This window comes from Selaginella moellendorffii, unplaced genomic scaffold (genome assembly GCF_000143415.4).
Source record: "Selaginella moellendorffii unplaced genomic scaffold, v1.0 SELMOscaffold_87, whole genome shotgun sequence".
Lineage (NCBI taxonomy): Eukaryota > Viridiplantae > Streptophyta > Lycopodiopsida > Selaginellales > Selaginellaceae > Selaginella > Selaginella moellendorffii.
The window spans coordinates 516078-532415 of NW_003314348.1; the positions used below are offsets into that span (position 1 = coordinate 516078).

General features: G+C 49.9%; 7 protein-coding genes across 8 annotated transcripts; 5 read left to right on the forward strand and 2 right to left on the reverse strand.

The window, feature by feature from the left end:
• Positions 1-64: 64 nt before the first annotated feature.
• LOC9662702 lies at positions 65-2548 on the forward strand. The gene has a single exon (XM_024661999.1). It carries the CDS (start codon positions 65-67, stop codon positions 2546-2548), a length of 2484 nt encoding a protein of 827 aa, XP_024517767.1.
• A 20-nt stretch (positions 2549-2568) lies between these two features.
• On the reverse strand, positions 2569-3113 carry LOC9662703 (DNA-directed RNA polymerase subunit 10-like protein). Its single transcript, XM_002988262.2, has 4 exons — positions 3025-3113; positions 2913-2971; positions 2758-2852; positions 2569-2699 (listed from the first exon to the last, which is right to left on the reverse strand). Exons 1-4 carry the CDS (start codon positions 3058-3060, stop codon positions 2671-2673), a joined length of 219 nt encoding a protein of 72 aa, XP_002988308.2. The 5' UTR covers positions 3061-3113; the 3' UTR covers positions 2569-2670.
• LOC9636355 (selT-like protein) lies at positions 3081-4158 on the forward strand. The gene is made up of 4 exons (XM_002988172.2): positions 3081-3260; positions 3391-3473; positions 3534-3852; positions 3926-4158. Exons 1-4 carry the CDS (start codon positions 3117-3119, stop codon positions 4022-4024), a joined length of 645 nt encoding a protein of 214 aa, XP_002988218.2. The 5' UTR covers positions 3081-3116; the 3' UTR covers positions 4025-4158.
• Positions 4159-4298: 140 nt separating this feature from the next.
• Positions 4299-6004, forward strand: LOC112341620. The gene is made up of 2 exons (XM_024662067.1): positions 4299-5820; positions 5877-6004. Exon 1 carries the CDS (start codon positions 4366-4368, stop codon positions 5683-5685), a length of 1320 nt encoding a protein of 439 aa, XP_024517835.1. The 5' UTR covers positions 4299-4365; the 3' UTR covers positions 5686-5820; positions 5877-6004.
• A 63-nt stretch (positions 6005-6067) lies between these two features.
• On the forward strand, positions 6068-8384 carry LOC9662704 (MLO-like protein 1). The gene is made up of 15 exons (XM_024662145.1): positions 6068-6155; positions 6213-6349; positions 6408-6468; positions 6517-6731; positions 6789-6996; positions 7052-7134; positions 7188-7262; positions 7329-7414; positions 7463-7512; positions 7563-7603; positions 7661-7819; positions 7881-7916; positions 7981-8048; positions 8105-8165; positions 8220-8384. Exons 2-15 carry the CDS (start codon positions 6224-6226, stop codon positions 8367-8369), a joined length of 1419 nt encoding a protein of 472 aa, XP_024517913.1. The 5' UTR covers positions 6068-6155; positions 6213-6223; the 3' UTR covers positions 8370-8384.
• A 14-nt stretch (positions 8385-8398) lies between these two features.
• On the forward strand, positions 8399-10732 carry LOC112341606 (pentatricopeptide repeat-containing protein At3g12770-like). The gene has a single exon (XM_024662001.1). It carries the CDS (start codon positions 8399-8401, stop codon positions 10730-10732), a length of 2334 nt encoding a protein of 777 aa, XP_024517769.1.
• Positions 10733-11163: 431 nt separating this feature from the next.
• Positions 11164-14126, reverse strand: LOC9662706 (flavanone 3-dioxygenase 2). 2 transcript variants are annotated; one of them, XM_002988263.2, is made up of 3 exons: positions 12226-12923; positions 11616-12176; positions 11164-11545 (listed from the first exon to the last, which is right to left on the reverse strand). In XM_002988263.2, the coding sequence occupies exons 1-3, from the start codon at positions 12445-12447 to the stop codon at positions 11303-11305; spliced, it is 1026 nt and encodes a 341-aa protein (XP_002988309.2). In that variant the 5' UTR covers positions 12448-12923; the 3' UTR covers positions 11164-11302. The 2 variants fall into 2 exon arrangements, with proteins under 2 accessions (XP_002988309.2, XP_024517911.1); XM_024662143.1 differs by lacking the exon at positions 11164-11545 and having other exon boundaries at positions 12156-12176; positions 12226-14126.
• Between the last annotated feature and the right edge of the window lie 2212 nt (positions 14127-16338).

Here is a 16338-nt window from a genome sequence, read left to right on the forward strand (position 1 = left end):
TGGGGACAAAACGAAATGCAGCAGTGGCACGCGGGCGCTGGCGATGCTGCTCGCCTAGATCCGCATGGTGAGCTCATCGGATGGGCGGGCCATCGCGAATTGGAGCAGTTGTCTCGAATCCCTCCGCCGGTTCGTGCTCGTCCTCCCACTGGAAGAACACGATGGGAGCATGTGGAAGAAGAATTCGCCCGGCGCCGGCAAGAATCCTTCCTCCCAGGAGCGGCATTCCAATCTTCGCGCGAATGCGAGGAAGGAATTCGTCCAGGCAATCGTGGGACGGGAAGAATTGGGCGTGGTTATCTGTGACCCAGAGAGGCTGCCACCGCTGGAGGCGGCGTACGTGGATTTCCTTCGGATGTTCCCCAGGTTTGCGGAGACTCTAGCCGTGGACGATATGCGCGCTCGCGAGTACGCCCATCTCCGCCACCGGGTGTGCTGCGACTACTCGGGATTTGGCCTCTTCTCGCACCTCCAGAGAGTTTGCAACTCGCCATCTTCGTCCTTCCGTCTCGCATACGTCTCTGCCAATCTCCCGACGCACGCGCTCTACGGATCTTCCACTGGATCATCCAGCCTCGAGAGCCATGTCCGCCGCAAGATCATGGATCACTTTCGGATCAGCGACACCGACTACTGCATGGTGTTCACGGCCAGCAAAGGCAGCGCCGTCAAGCTCTTGGCAGAATCGTATCGCTTCGATCTCCACCAGTGCCTGCTCACGTCTTACGACCACCATAGCCAGAGCATCGAGTGGATGATCGGCTGCGCGAGGGAGAAAGGTGCCAAGGTGTCGTCGGTGAGATTCCGGTGGCCATCGCTGAGGATTTGCTCCAGGGAGTTGCGGAAGCAGCTCGTGGAGAAGAAGGTGTCCGGGAGGAGAACCGTCAAAGGGCTGTTTGTTTTTCCACTCCAGAGCCGAGTGACTGGCGCGAGGTACTCGTACCAGTGGATTCCTTTCGCGCAGGAGAACCACTGGCAGGTTTTGCTCGATGCCTCGGCTCTCGGTCCCCGGGATATGGATGCGCTGGGCTTGTCGGTGTTTAGGCCCGACTTCATCGTCAGCTCCTTCTACAAGGTGTTTGGAGCCGACCCCTCGGGATTCGGGTGCCTGTTCATCAAGAGGTCGGCCATTAAGTGCTTGCACAACACGACGAGAGCGAGATCAGTGGGGATGGTGAAGCTCTTGTCTTGCCCGTCGTCGCAGCTGGGAGAAGAAGAGAGGCCCGAGTTCCCCCCGGGCTTGGAGCGGGACGTGGATCCCAGCAACGTCAGCTCGTTCTCGGGGCCTCTATCAGCGGAGGAGATTCGAGCGGCCTCGGGAGAGATCTCGTCAAGTTTGGCCGACAATCATGCTGACCATCATCGTGCCACGCAAGAGACGTGCGCTTCAGCTCCGGGGAAGCGTGAAGCTTCGCGTAACAAGGAACAGGTGGAAGAAATCATGGTGCGGCGTCCACGTCCAAGCGAAGAAGTTGACGACAAGAAGTCGGAGATGGATGATACGTCGACGCACAGTAGTCCACGGAGTGCGCAGTCTTCGAGAGGATCCCCGGCGTTCAAACAGCACAGTAGTCCACATTCTTCGAGTGAATCTTCGCCGCAGCAAACAAGTCAGCTGATTGACATCAGAGGGAAGCGCAAGATGGAGGAGGTGTTTGAGGAGGCGGAGAGTTCTCGCTGGAGAAGCGAAACAGGCGGGCCCGAAAGCAGCAGGAGCACAGGACATGGGGAGAGTTCGTCTCAGCTTCGCAGGAATCTACCCGAGATCTTCGTCGAAACAAGCCCGCCCCCACCACCACCACCACCGAAAACTCTGATCGAACTTCTATCTCTTCCCGCCCCTGAGAAGAGACCATCGCTTCCTCCATCACCACCACCGCCAGCACCGCCAGCTAAAGTTAAGAGGCTCGTCGAGCTTCTGCATGATCCCGAGGTTTCGGATGGAGGGTCTTTGGATTTGGCGGAAGAAGATGAGCTCCGGGTGGTTTGCAAGGCGCTGGACCAGACAAAGGTGCTGGGAATGATAAACATCAAGAACAGGCTGAGGTATCTCATCAGCTGGCTGCTGCTCTCTCTGGCGAAGCTCCGCCATCCGGCCTCGTCGTCGCATGGATTCAAGGCACCGCTGGTCCAGATTTACGGCCCCAGCGGGAGGAAATACGATCGAGGTGCGTCCATGGCTTTCAATCTCTACGACTGGGATGGGCTTCTCTTCCAGCCGACGCTCGTCCAGCGGCTCGCGGATCGAAACAGCATATCGCTGGGACTTGCGCAGATCAAGAACGTGAAGTTTGTGGACTTGGTGCCGGACTTCCAGAACATATCTCCCAGGAAGAGCAACGCATTCGGTTCGTCCCAGAGTTCTTCGCCGGAGAGCCAGCAAGAGTTTCTGGTGGTGACCATCGCTTTGAGCTACGTGAGCAGCTTCGAGGATGTTTATAGAGTGTGGGAGTTCGTCGCGAAGTTTTTGGATGCTGATTTTGTGAACAAGGAGGTGTGGAGGTACCACGCCATAAACCAGCAGATGGTTGTTCTTGGGTCCTTGTGAGAGTGATCGAGCGAGAGAAAGATCTCAATAAGCTCTCTCAATTCATTGAGATTCTACAATAATCGAAGAGTTTCTTTGCAAAGTTTGTATAGGCTAGCTATGTCACAAGACTCACAGAAGCTTCACTGATTGTTTTCGTTGCGCTCCAGAGCTGGAGAAAGGCGTGTGTGAGTCAAAGAAACAAAAGAAAAAGAGAGGGAATCACGCACTGTTGTAGTTGAGCAGCTTTTCGATGAGATCGACGTGAGTCATGAGCATTCGCCGGCAGCAGTAGCGCACAAGTCCCAAAGCATCGAGCGCTTCACTGTCAATTTCCATTTTTCTCAGAAAGAAGAAGAGAAGAAGCTTGGAAGTTCTCAAATACCTCTCTGGGTAATCGGCCTGGAGAAGATCCAAGTAGGTGTCCCATTTGTTGCCGATCACCTGGAACTAGCGAGCTTAGCGCACGGCCAGAGAGCATAGCAAAGATATCCTACCTTGCCGCAAGTGAAGCAGCGCACTGGAATGATCATCCTGGGGTTTTAGGGTTCTTGGCTCGACTCGTTTGCCCTAAATATTCTTTTTAGCTATGGCGAGCGAGCGTCTCCAGCAGGCGATTCTACTCCTCCCGCTGCTGCTCATGGCGTGCGATGTCTGGACTGCTGTTCGTTCTCTCCCTGCTAAGCATCACCACCACAGCGATCGGCAGCCTCCACAGGAACAAGTCGTCCAGGTAATTTTTCCTAGATTTGTGTTCTTAATTCTACGTTGTCTATGGACACTGTGCCGCATTTTTCACGGACAATCTTCACAGAGATTCATGTTTCGTCTTTCCAATTTTGATCTTCGATTTTTTGTTGCAGCCGCCCTACGTACCTGGAGCCAAGGACGCGGCCAGTTACGGTGGAAAATTTCACATCTCGTTTTGCACGTCGTGTTCGTTCAAGTAAGCAAACCTCGCAAGAACTTGAGTAGAAAATTCTGATGCATTCGTGGTGTTTGTAAGGAACCAAGCGATGCAGACGAAAACTATGCTCGAGACTCTCGTGCCTGGCACCGTCGTTGTGCTGTCGAACTATCCTCCGCCATTCCACAAGCGCATGCTCAGCAAGATCGTTCCAGCGATCCAGTTTGGAGGCATCGGCGTTGCTTTGGCTGGAGAGCAAATCTTTCCAATGCTCGGCTACGCTGCCCCGCCCGCGTGGTACAACACGTTCCGCCAGAACAAATTCGGAGCGGTGGCCAGCTGCTGGCTGATTGGGAACTTCCTACAGAACGCACTCCTGGGCACGGGAGCTTTCGAAGTTTACTACGATGGTGATCTGGTAGGACACTCCAAAAACACCTTTTTCTCACGTATAGGTGGATGACTAAAAGTTTTTTTTTCCTCATACGCAGGTGTTTTCCAAGCTTCAGACAAAAAGATTTCCCACAGATGACGAGCTTCGTGATTCCATTGGGAAACTTTTGGTACGGAAGACAGGCACGGTATATTAGTTATGGTTCTTGATGACTGACGATGCTTCGTATGGTCCGTGCTGTCCGTCCGAGTAACGAACTGTAAAAACTCTTTTCCTTTTTTTCCCTAAATCTCGGCTGCAGGAGCAGCAGCAGCCGACTCTCATTTATAACTCGCGTGGAGTCGTGTAAAGAAAGATTTGTTCCCGCCAAAGTGAGAAAAAATGGAGGGAATTATGTGCTAAAATCTTGTTAAGCTTGTCAACTTCTTCGAGCGATCCATCGTCTTGGCTGAGGTGAGAGCTTTTTCTCTCTTTCCAGTGCTTGCTAATGCAAGGTCTTCTCTTGTGTACAGCAAGAACGCGAAAGCCAGAAGAAAGATGTCACAGCCCCTGAGGTGCGAGGCCGACTTTCCGGAGCTCCTGTGGAAGGACTGCCAGGCAAAGTTGAACGAGCTGTGCGATGTAGAAATCGTTGTCGGAACTCGCAACTTCTGGTGTCACGGGAGCATCCTTGCGGCGTCGAGCGAGTTCTTCCGCTCGGCCTATAACCCATCCGCCTCGGGAGTCAAGACCATCCGGCTTTCATCCATCCCTGGAGGCCCCCACGTCTTCGAGCTCGTCCGGAGGTTCCTCTACGGCCAGGACTTCACCGTGACCGACGCCACCGTCCTCGATGTCTGGCAAGCCGCCGACTTTCTTGGCACCACTCCTCGCAAGCCCGATGGAGTGAGCCTCCAGGCGAGATGCAAGTCGGTCTGGGACTCCCGCGTCCAGCACTCTTGGCGGTCGTGCCTCCATCTCCTGTGCAAGGCTGCCAAGCTCGGCTCCATTACCGACGTCCACCCGAGCGACAGGAGGCTGGCCGAGTGTAAGAAAAGGTTCCTCTTGCTCGTCGGCTCTCATCTGGTGATGGGAGCGGTTCTCAGGAACTTGGTGAAGCTCAAGGCGGGGCACGTCGAACAGTTGCTCTCCATTCTCAAGGACGTCCGGGTGCTCGTCCCGGCGGCGGAGCTCTCCCAGAACATGATGGCCTATCTCATGGACTTGGTTTGCTACTTCAAGGCTGGCTCTCCTCCCTCGGACAAGGTTGGAGCCAACATCATTAGCGTCTGCGAGTTCGTGCTGGATTACCTCCAGTGCGCTACAGGAGCTTACCGCAGAGCTCCTGGCTCCTTCTTGCGGAGCGGCACTGGACAGGCACCCGCGGTGATCTACTTGGCCATGGTCGCACACACTTGCTACGTCTTGAATCCGGGGAGGTACGCAAGGTCCAACTTTGACACAGTCTTGACGCTCGTGGGGCCTCTGGACATCGGCTGCCTCACGCCAGAAGCTCTGGCGGAATGGGTCCAGCCTTTCTTTCCAACGTCGGAGACCGGTTTTCCCGTTCGCAGCAAGATTGGAGAGCTCCGGCCACTATGTTACGTCGACGCTGGAGGAGAACCCCCCGGCCATCTCCTGGTTCTTCTTTCACGCCATGGCCGAGTTTGCGTCCAAGGCTTGCGAGAGTCACGACCAGCTCTACGATCTTATCAAGGCCTACATGAAGAAGAACCCGCAGACGTCCGAGGGGCTCAAGCAGGCGTTCGAGAGCATGCTGGACCTCGGCAAAGTGTCGGCGCTGAAGGCTGGCGGGATAGCTTGCTGCAACTCGCCGTTTCTGCTCAGCTCGAGGTTCAAGGACGCGGTGAGCAATAAGTGGAGTTCCGAGTTCGGCAGGCAGAAGCTTCGGAAGCGCCTGTTCGACGAGTTGTCTCCTTACGATGATGATGATGACGAAATGACGCCATTCGAGTGCTCCTCGAATTGAAGAGACGAAAACAGCACTGCAAGGTACTCTTTTCCTCCTGCTTCCATACTTTCCTCACGTTATTGCTGTTCAACTACAGGATTATTCTAGACGATGTATACGACAAGTAGAAGAGTTGACACGTTCTCGAAAAAGAACCTTTTTTCACTACTGTATAGAAAATCTGGAGTATCTTCGCCAGTTTCTATGTGATCCAGTCGTTTTGCCTGACCAGGACTGCCTCGTTTGCATTGGGAGTTCATGAAGTGCTTCTTACTGTTTTGACGTTTTATTCATAGGTGCTCACTTGGAAACAGTGTGGTCTAGAAGACGACATTGGAAAGAGTGAAAGACTCCTCACGCTGAGGAGTTGGCCGAGGTATATATTCTCTCGCAAGGTTGATTGTATTTTACTGACAGTGTGGTCCTCTTCTAGGCTGAGAAGAGATGGCGGGTGGAGGGGCGGTTGATTCGACACTGGAAGTCACACCAACATGGGCCACTGCGTCCATTGTCAGCGTGATTGTCCTGGTTTCAATGGCTGCTCAACGTGGAATCCATTACACTGGACTGGTGAGAGGTTGTTGCTCGAGAGAGTTCTTCTTTTTTATCCCCGGTGTTGTTCCTGCAGTGGTTTAAAGGCCGGAAAAGCAATCCTCCAGTTAAAGCTGCTCTGGAAAACATCAAAGAAGGTGATTTTGATGCTTTTTGTTTTATGCATCAGACGATTTTGTTGTCAGAGTTGATGCTCCTGGGATTCATATCGCTGCTCCTCGCGGTTTCGCAAACCTTTACAACAGAGATATGTGTTCCTCGAAGCCTGATCCAGACAATGCTACCCTGCAAGTCATCAAACTTTACTGTGGCCCCGACCAAAAGCTACAATCGCAGGCTGCTCGTGTTTCGACGGGATTTAGCTTCCGATACAGGAAATAGCACCAAGTGTATTGACAAGGTAGGAGTTCCAGGCATCGCAGTGTTAACATTCTTTGATTTCCTTGCATTTTTTCAGGGAAAAATGCCAATTCTCAGTGGCACCGACATCCATGATCTTCATATGTTCATCTTCATTCTCGCGGTGGTGCATATTTCTTATAGTCTTGCAACTGTTTACCTCGGAGGAAGAAAGGTTGTCTTTGGTGGTGGAAGTTGTTCTACCATTAACTTGTGTTTTCAGATCCATGCCTGGGAAAAATGGGAAGCTGACACTCAAGCTGACGGTATTATCACCTACTTTTTTTCTTCGGTGATGTCATTTGTGGAGTGTTTTGACAGACGTACAGACGATGCCTGCTAATCGCGAAACAAAATTTATTCGCAGGCATGTCCGGAACTCTTCCTTTGTCATAGGAATTCTGGTTAGCGTTTTCTGTGTTCTTTGTTGCATTTCTAACCGTTTCGTTTCTACAAGGTGACGCTTCTGCAACAATTTGGCTGGTCAGTCACCAAAGAAGATTACTACACTCTTCGACACACGTTTATCATTGTGAGTGGGAGATTTGGCCTACTTGAAACATCGCACTAAATATCTGGTCTCAATTTCTTACAACAGAATCATTCAAAAAACAACAGTTTTGACTTCCATGCGTTTTTGAAGGCAGCAATTGCACAAGATTTTAAAACTGTCATCGGGATGAGGTGAGCTTGGTTCAGATTTTTCTTCTTGAGCTAACCAATGACTTGCAGCGAATACTTTTGGGTGTACGTCATTGTGTTCTTCTTGCTCAATGTTCATGGTATTTCTTTATCTTTTTGCGATGATTTTAACTTTGACTCACTTGCTCAGGCTGGCATACGTATTTCTGGATTTCATTCGTCCCCATTCTTGTAAGTGCGATAAACTAGTCATTTCCAGTAAGCCCACCACAAGTTCACGCACACCAGGTCCTCATTTTGCTAGGCGCAAAGCTTCAGTACATCCTCGGGACACTAGCTGTGGATATTTTGAAGGCACCTGGTGAGCCTGTGCAAGTTCGAGATAAGTTTTTTTGGTTTGGCACGCCTAGAATACTTTTGCACTTGCTTCACTTCTCGATCTTTCAGGTAAGCTTGTTAATTTCGCATGTGTCCTGTTTACTAGAATTTGTGGTTCTTCTCTGGATAGAATGCGTTTGAGCTAGCTCTTCTGTTTTGGATGTGGGTACGTACCCAACTTTCTCTCAACATGTTATGTTTGAATGAGCTAAAGCTTTGTCTTTTCACAGGCCACATTCGGATGGCACTCGTGCCTTATTGACAACAAGACGACAGCAATTTTGCACGTATCTTCCGGGTAAGGTTTGAAATATATTTCCACAGCTTCTTAGATTTCCATAAACGCCGCTGCAGCATTTTGATCTTAATTCAGTGCAGCTACACAACGCTTCCTCTCTATGCACTGCTTTCTCAGGTGGACTAGTATCTCGTTTCAGTTACCCAGTCTAAAGCATTTTCTTGTGTAAAGATGGGGCCCCAGAACGAAGGCAAGCACAAAAACTCGGACGTTCCGGATCCGACTCAACCTCCACCCGGAGAAATGGACGAAACAAATCGGACGGAGACGAGGGCTGTGGACACTGAGGTGCAAACAGCAACACGGCACGATGAGTTGTAGCTTAGGATCCAGGTGGAAGAACAATGATTATGAGGAGCGCCCGCGATCACTCTTTTCCTCGAGAAGTTTGGATGAATGGCGCTCCCCGGAGTTTTATCTCGTTAGAAACAGAGAGATTCACAGATTTTCGTTGGCGAAACTGTAGTTCGAAGTTCCTAGTTCATAGGTCGGAGAACTTGTCGAGGACGTACCATTTTCTCGTACGATTGCTTGAACAAGTCAAATCGATAATTGCGTACCTCTTTCTCCAGATCGAACTTAAACTTTCCCATGAATGGATGGTCACGCTAGATTTCCTGGCGGTCTTGGACAAGGCCAAGAACAACGATCTCTTGTATGCTGCAGAGTTGCAGCGATGTGGGGCTTCGAAATCCATTGCCGAAGGCCGCCGTGTTCATGCCTTGCTCTTGGAGCGAGGCCAACTGGGAAACTTTCTTGCCAACCATCTCATTAACATGTATGGAAAATGTGGCTGTCTCGAGGAAGCTCGCAGGGTTTTCGACTGGATCAACAACAAGAATCTCTACTCGTGGACTGCCGTTATTTCTGCATATGCCAACAACGGGCATTTTGAAACGGCGTTGGAGCTCTTCCACGGGCTTGACTGCGAAGGGATCAAGCCCGACAGCGTCGTCTTCTTGGCTGTGGTAGAGGCGTGCTCAAATGACAAGAAAAAGAAAAACAGTCTAATTCTACAGGAAGCCGGGAGAGTTCGTGAGCGACTGATACGGGAAGGATTGATGACTTCTTTTGTGAGAAATTCGGTGATCACAATGTACGGATGCCTTCACAGGCCTGACGAAGCTCGAGTTGTTTTTCAGGAAATTGCTGGCTTTAGAGACGTCGTCTCTTGGACAGCCGTGATAACAGCTTATGCCCGGAATGGGCATTTTGGTGAAGCTTTGAGGCTCTTCTGGGCGATGGAACAAGACGGTATAAAGCCGGATGCGGTGACAATTCTTGCTCTTCTTGATTCTTGTGCCTTGGAAGGATCATCAGAGAGCTTGTTTACAGGCAGGGCTATTCATGCTCGAATCTGTGCTACTGGACTGGATCTTGATGTAGTCGTGATGAACGCAGTGATTCACATGTACACCAGCTCCAAGGAGTGCTCAGAAGCAAGGCGGGTTTTCGATGGATTGAAAGGGAAGAAAACTTTGGTGTCGTGGAATGCGGTGATGTCGGCTTATGCCCAAAGCGGGCATATGTTTCTTGCTCTGCAAGTCTACGAGGAAATGCTGTGTGATAAACTGGTGCCGAACGAGATCACTCTCGTCTTGGCTCTCGACGCTTGCTCCAATCTGTCGTGCCTGGAAAATGGCAGAGCAATCCACGACAAAGCCACTGAGCTTGGAGTTGAGAAGAACATCTTCGTAGAGAATGCGCTGGTGGACATGTATGGTAAGTGTGGAAGCCTTGAAGACGCACTGACTGTCTTTAACTCCATGAAGAAACGCGACATTGTTTCATGGACTGCGATGGTCGCTGCTTATGCTCGAAACGGCCATAGCTCAAGAGCTCTCGAGATCTTTCGCATGGTTCTCGCTGAGGGCCTGAAACCCGATGGAATCACCTTCGTTGCAGCGCTAGAAGCTTGCGGGAACCTCGGAAATGCGTCGGAAGGCGATGCTCTTCACGGCTGGATCCTCGATTCTCCTCAACTCCGAAACGACGAACTCGTTTCCACCGCCGTCATCAGCATGTATGATCGATCCGGCAGACTCGAGACAGCCAAGCTCGTTTTCGATGACCTCTCCTCCAGCTTAAACCGGTGTCCTTCTCGCTGGAACTCGCAGGCGATCGCACTGGCCGAGCACGGACTGAGCTCTTCAGCGATTCAGCTCTTCTGGGAGATGACTCTCCAAGGCGTTGACATGAACGACATCACCTTCGTGAACGCCATCTTTGCATGTAGCCACTCGGGCATGCTGGTTTCGGGGTTAGATTTCTTCTCGCGGCTGCATCCAGACTTTGGGATCGTGCCACGGCCTTCGCACTACATCTGCATGGTTGAGCTTCTGGCTAGGATTGGACAAGTAGACATGGCAGTCGATTTGATTGAGAGTATGCCTTACGAGCCTGACGCTGTTGCATGGATGGCACTTCTGTGTTCTTCGAACACAAACTTGGAATTAGCCACCATGGCTGCACGACAGGTCCTTGGAGGTGACAGAAAGAGAGCTGGAGCTTATGTCTTGCTTTCGAATTTGTGTGTTCCTGCTGGAAGACGAGAATGGATGGCTCCACGTACGCTCAAAAGGGAGCCTTGCTCAGGTACCAGAAAATTTTCTAGCCTGCTGTCTCATTCACTGTGCCTTAATTGGTATGTGGAGGAGCTCCCACAACTCGAAGATACTCTATAAGGATTTAAGACAAAAGGTATAATAGAATGATAAAGAAAAAGTAGTTGAAATGACTAAACGTTATAATATTTTTTGAATTTGTTTTGCCAAAAAGTAAATATAATAAAAAAAATTGATCACTTTTTCCACTCATAAGGGAAGAGGTTGAAAGTAACTGCATAGAGTTTTTGAGAGTTTCTTAGCTGGATCATCTCACTCATTTCCATCCCTCCTTTTGTCATTAAGTTGCATCTCTGCCAAAGGTCTTAATCTTTCTAGAATTCATACAACTTCAGACATATCCGACCTTACTTTGTTGATTCGATCCAATATAAATATTGAGATGCCGCAAGGAAAGAAAGCATTGAAGAATTCCTTGATTTGTTTCGTTACATGCAAATTCTTCTACACTTTTCTATGTTGGATCAAATCAACAAAGCGAGGCGGCTGTATGAAAGATTGAGACCTCTGCATTAGCAATTGCATCAACAACCGCAACCCAATGACTAAGAGAGGGGATGGAAATGAGTGAGAAGACTATAACCTATGTGAGACGCACCAGTTCCAACTTCAAGATTGCAAAGAGAAACTTTAATACCTCACAGTCTCAATGGCTGCTTTGCCATCTAGTTTTGAAGCGTAGAACGATTGAAGGTAATTTCCATAGACGCTTTCTTTGAAGCAAGCAGGCGCTTCGTCAGTGACCAGCTGCGCCACCGGAGCAATGTGACTATCTTCTGCTGGCCCATAGAATGAAGCAATGGAGACTCGAGTTCGCTCCGAGTTGACAACTGCTCGGTGCTCCACACTCTTGTACGCGTCATTGGAAAGAATCTGAATAACACACAATCAAAACCTGGAAATCTCATGCATGCACGACGATGACGATCGGAAGAAAGCTTACCTGAAGTTGATCTCCAATGTTGACAACAAAGGCGCCAGGCAGAGGTTTGATCGGCACCCACGCTCCACAGTGTAGAATCTGGAGGCCATCGTTCACACTGGTGTCCTGCTGGAGTATAGTGAAACCGTTTGGATCCGAGTGAGCGTCCAGTCCGATTGTAAGCTCCGGCTCCGGACAAGGTGGATAGTAGTTCATCCTCATCACATGCCTCTCCCCTCCAAAAGCTTCCTCCAGAGCACCACTTTCCAGTCCCAGTGACTCCGAGAACAATCCAAGCACTCTTTTCGCTAACCGGTTCATGGCTTCTGCGTAAGCGGTCGAGATCCTCACGTAGGATGGAGGCTTAGTCGGGAGCTGGGCGATCTCGCAGGGAGGATAGCACGCCTGGTGGAGATAGTCTTGCCACATTCGTCGCGTCTCGAAACTCGTCCCCATCCGAAACTTTGAGGAGCTATCCTCGGAGTAGTACACGGACCTATCCTCGATGGGAAGGCGGAAGAAGTCGTGGACGAGCTCCATCATGCTCGCCATGAGTTGTTCTGGAAATCCATGGCCGATAATCTGCAAGAACGAAGTGGAATTTCAATCAATGGTGAGCGATCTCGTGTACCTGGAAGAAGCCCCAGTCTCTAGACGCGCTCCGGATGGAGTCAATCGCCAATATCCGAGCAGGGGAGCACTTCTCCACATCGGACAAATCGATCACAGGAATTTCTTCGATCTCCACGCACTGCCGTGGATCTGAATCCCTGCGGTACTCACCGGGCACCATGGCGATCCCAGCATCCGCCAGTCCCTTCACTCCAGCGATCCTAGACGCCACTGCCGCCATTCGTGAATCTCGAGCCAGTGATCACCTAATAGACACGGAAGCCGTCCAAGAAATATTATCCGGGGAGAAGGGCATGGCGAGGAGGAGCTCTTTGGCTTGATTCGATCGCCCCGCGCGACCCAGAAGATCTATCAGGCACCCGTAGTGCTCGGCTCCCGGATCCACGCCAAAATCCTGCCGCATCGATGTGAAGCAGCTCCATCCGGTGTCGAGAAGCCCTCCATGGCTGCATGCGAAGAGAATCCCTGCGAATGCGTAGGAATCCGGGGCCAGGCCTTCTTGGACCATCTCCAAGAACAGCTCCACGGCCTCGTTGCTGCTCCCTTGCTGCGCAGTGGCAGCGATCGCGATCGTCCACGACACTGCGGAGCGGTTCTTCAGACCCAGGAAGACGCGCTTGGCCTCGCCTGGGCTGCCGCACCGCACAAACATGCTCATCACGCTGTTCATCACCACTGCGTCGCTGCTCCACTCGCTCGCGACGATTCGCGAGTGAAGATCCCTGCCCTGGACGATCCATCCCAGTCCCGCGCAAGCGTGGAGAGCGTTCACGTATGTCACATTGTCTGGACGCACGGACGAGTCTTTCTTAACCATACAATCGTACAAGTCAAGGGCTTCTGTGAAATACCCGTTTTGGGTAAATGCTGCAATAGTAGCGTTCCAAGTTATCACATTTTTCTCTTTTAATGAATCAAAAACTTTCTTTGCATCGATTGCTTGCTGGCATTTCGCGTACATGTTGATCAACGCATTACCCACTCCAGTCTCGAGAAATCGATGAGACAAGCTGGCAAACCTCGCAATGATCTCGGCATGGATTTGTTTGCCATCTTGCAGGGATCCTAGCAATGCACAAGCACCGAGGGCGCTCATGAAACTGCTCGAATTCCTTTGAACGTCCATCTTCTTGTAGAGATCGATCGCCTCTCTGCAATGCCCGGTCTGGGCAAGCGCAGAGATCATAGCGTTCCAAGTCACAACATCGCGTACGTGCATTTGATTAAAAACACGCTTTGCTTCCTTGATTCTGCCACACTTTCCATACATGTTGACGATAGAGGTTCCAGCGACAACATTACGCTCCCAGCCACACGAGCAAATACGCTCGTGGATCTTTATACCCTGTGCTATATCCTGCTTCCAAGAACACACTGCCAGGATCTCAATCAGCGTCACCATATCCGGCCTGATCCCTTCCAGATCCAACTTCCACAGCAGCGCAATCGCAGCTCCAAACTGCCCATTATGGGCATTTGCGGCAATCGCAGTGTTCCAGGCCGCCAGCTTTTTCTCCTCCATCCTATCAAACACTTCCATTGCCAGATCCAAGCGGCCAAGCTTCCCGTACATGTTGACAATCGCAGCAGCGACATCCGGATGCGCGTCAAATCCCGATTCGAGAATGTGCCCGTGGATCACTTTGCCCTCCTCCAAGGATCCCAACTTGGCGGCGGCATCAAGAACGCTGATGAAAACGTACTCGTCCGCGCCAATGCCGGCATCCCGGAGCTGGCGATAGAGCTCGATCGCAGCGGGAAGCCCGCCCTGATCGGGATTTCTGGTGCAAGCAGCCAGCATCGCACTCCAGGCGACTATCGTCTTGCGCGGCATGTCATCGAAGACCTTCCGCGCGTCGGCCAGGCTGCCGCATTTCCCATACATGGTTACGAGGGCGCAGCACACGACTGGATTGCTCGCGATCGCGGTTGGCGCGGCGACGATCTGGGCGTGGATCCGGATGCCCAACTGGAGATCGCGGCAATTGGCGCAGGCGCCGAGCGCGGCGACGAACGAGACGTGGGTGGGGCGGACGACTGAATCGCTGGCGAGGGCGAGGAAGAGATGAATCGCTCGCGCGCTCTCGCCGTTTGCGCAGAGCGCCGAGATCATGATGTTCCAGGAGAAGGCGTTCTTGTGGACAAGATCGTGGAAGACGGACCATGCGTCCGGGAGGCTGGAGCACTTGCCATACATGAGGATGAGGAGATTGCTGAATAAGGGGTGGTGGCGTAGGTCGAGGGTGGCGGCCAGGCGGCGGTGCAAGAGCTTCCCTCGCGGGAGGGACTTGGAATCACCACATTGGCGCAGAAGAGTCGCGATTTGGCGATGGCCGAGCGTGGAGATGCCTGAAAGAGGCACCGCGACCACTCCTCTTGCTACTTCGCTGGATGTCATGGCAAAGACTCTCTCTCTCTCTCTCTCTCTCTCTCTCTCTCTCTCTCTCTCGCTCTAAACATGATCCTGTGAAAAGCTTCATACGGATCATCACATTTTTTGTCAATTGCTTCACAGAGGCACAAAACAACAGACATAAAGGGACTCAGAAGCAAGCACTGTCTTCTAAGCATCTTGTTCCCCGGCATCAAATGTTGGATGAGTGATGTCCTTTTCGAAGTCTCGCTTGTTGTTTGAGGTTGGCAGGTGCTCCTATTGGCGTTCATGGGGTGTTGCAAAGCTGTGGGCTCTCAGTGTAAACGGGACCTTCCTTGGCAGCATCCCCATCCTCCGGCATTAGGTGATCCAGTGTGGCTGTGAGGTTTGGGCTTATTGTGCCCTGTTGAAAAGTTTGCCAAAGACCTTTTACATATCCAAATTCTGGTTGGAAGTGATCCAGATGATCTTCTACGTCATATGTACTCCTTGCATGTCCAAAAAGATCTTGTTCCAAAGATCTCAGTCTGCATTGACATGTACCAAATCACAGTGGTTGAAGTTGGGTGTGATTTTTTCATGGTCATTGTGTACTCTTGACCACTTAAAAGCGTGTAGAAAATGTAAGTGAGCAAAGCACAGTGGAATCCTAGCACTATTAATCCCCACTTATAAATGAATGGAATTACTTTTTGGGATGTCCATAACCAATTTAGATTCCTTTTTTTTTCTTGTTAATTTGAATATGTTTATTTTGATACTGGCAAGAGGAAAACTAACATATTACTATTGTAATTCTTGAAGTGTATGGATAAAGCTTATAATTAACAAAAATGTTACAAGAAAATTATACTTTCTTACCACTTCATAACCTTCTTCATTGGGCTTCTTCTCCTTTTTAACAACAACAAACCCCAAGGATGCCAACAACTAGTGCTTTTATATGATTTCCCAGGGTGTGGGAGATATATATATAAAGGAATTGAGCTTCTAGACTAGTGAGATCTACTTTCTTTCAATATGCTCTACATATAAATAATTATTCTAGATTTATATACTCTAGTTGGGGTTTATTGTGTTGAACTTTATGAAGGAAAAAACAGTAGGAAAAAAAAGAAGCTAAAAGAGGTACTCTTTGTCCAATTTGCATTAAGTATGTGTGTGATACTCTTTGTCCAATCTGCGTCAAGAAGTGTGTACGATCAAGATGCAAATACTTCAAAAAGGAAAGAGACCATGATTTTCAACCATTACTGAAGTTTTTCATATGAAGGACCATAGAGGATACAAATTTCATAAAATGGACTTTTTATAATGAAAAAGAAGAGGTGTAATTTTATTTTAGTGTGGTATTCATTTTCTTTCCTAGCAATTTGAGATGTTTTGTAACATAAATTAGGGAGGAGTAAATAAATCAGCATTACAACATAATGTGGTAAGCAAATCACAACTTGAAGTCTTGTTCTTCATGTAGTGTAGATTGCAATTATAAATCTAAGCATTGTAGAGCAATATTAGGGCTAATCATGAGTTTTGACAAAACAAAGGCTAATCAGGACTGATTGCAAGGAAGAAGAAGACTGTAATCACAAGGTATGCGTAATTTAGATTTTGAAATTAATACTTCATTGATGCATTCACAGTAGGAGACAAAGTCTTACAAGGCTGCATTTATCAGATTCAGTAATACATAAGAGTTAGTACTTACAATATGAAATACATATAGAGATCAATCCA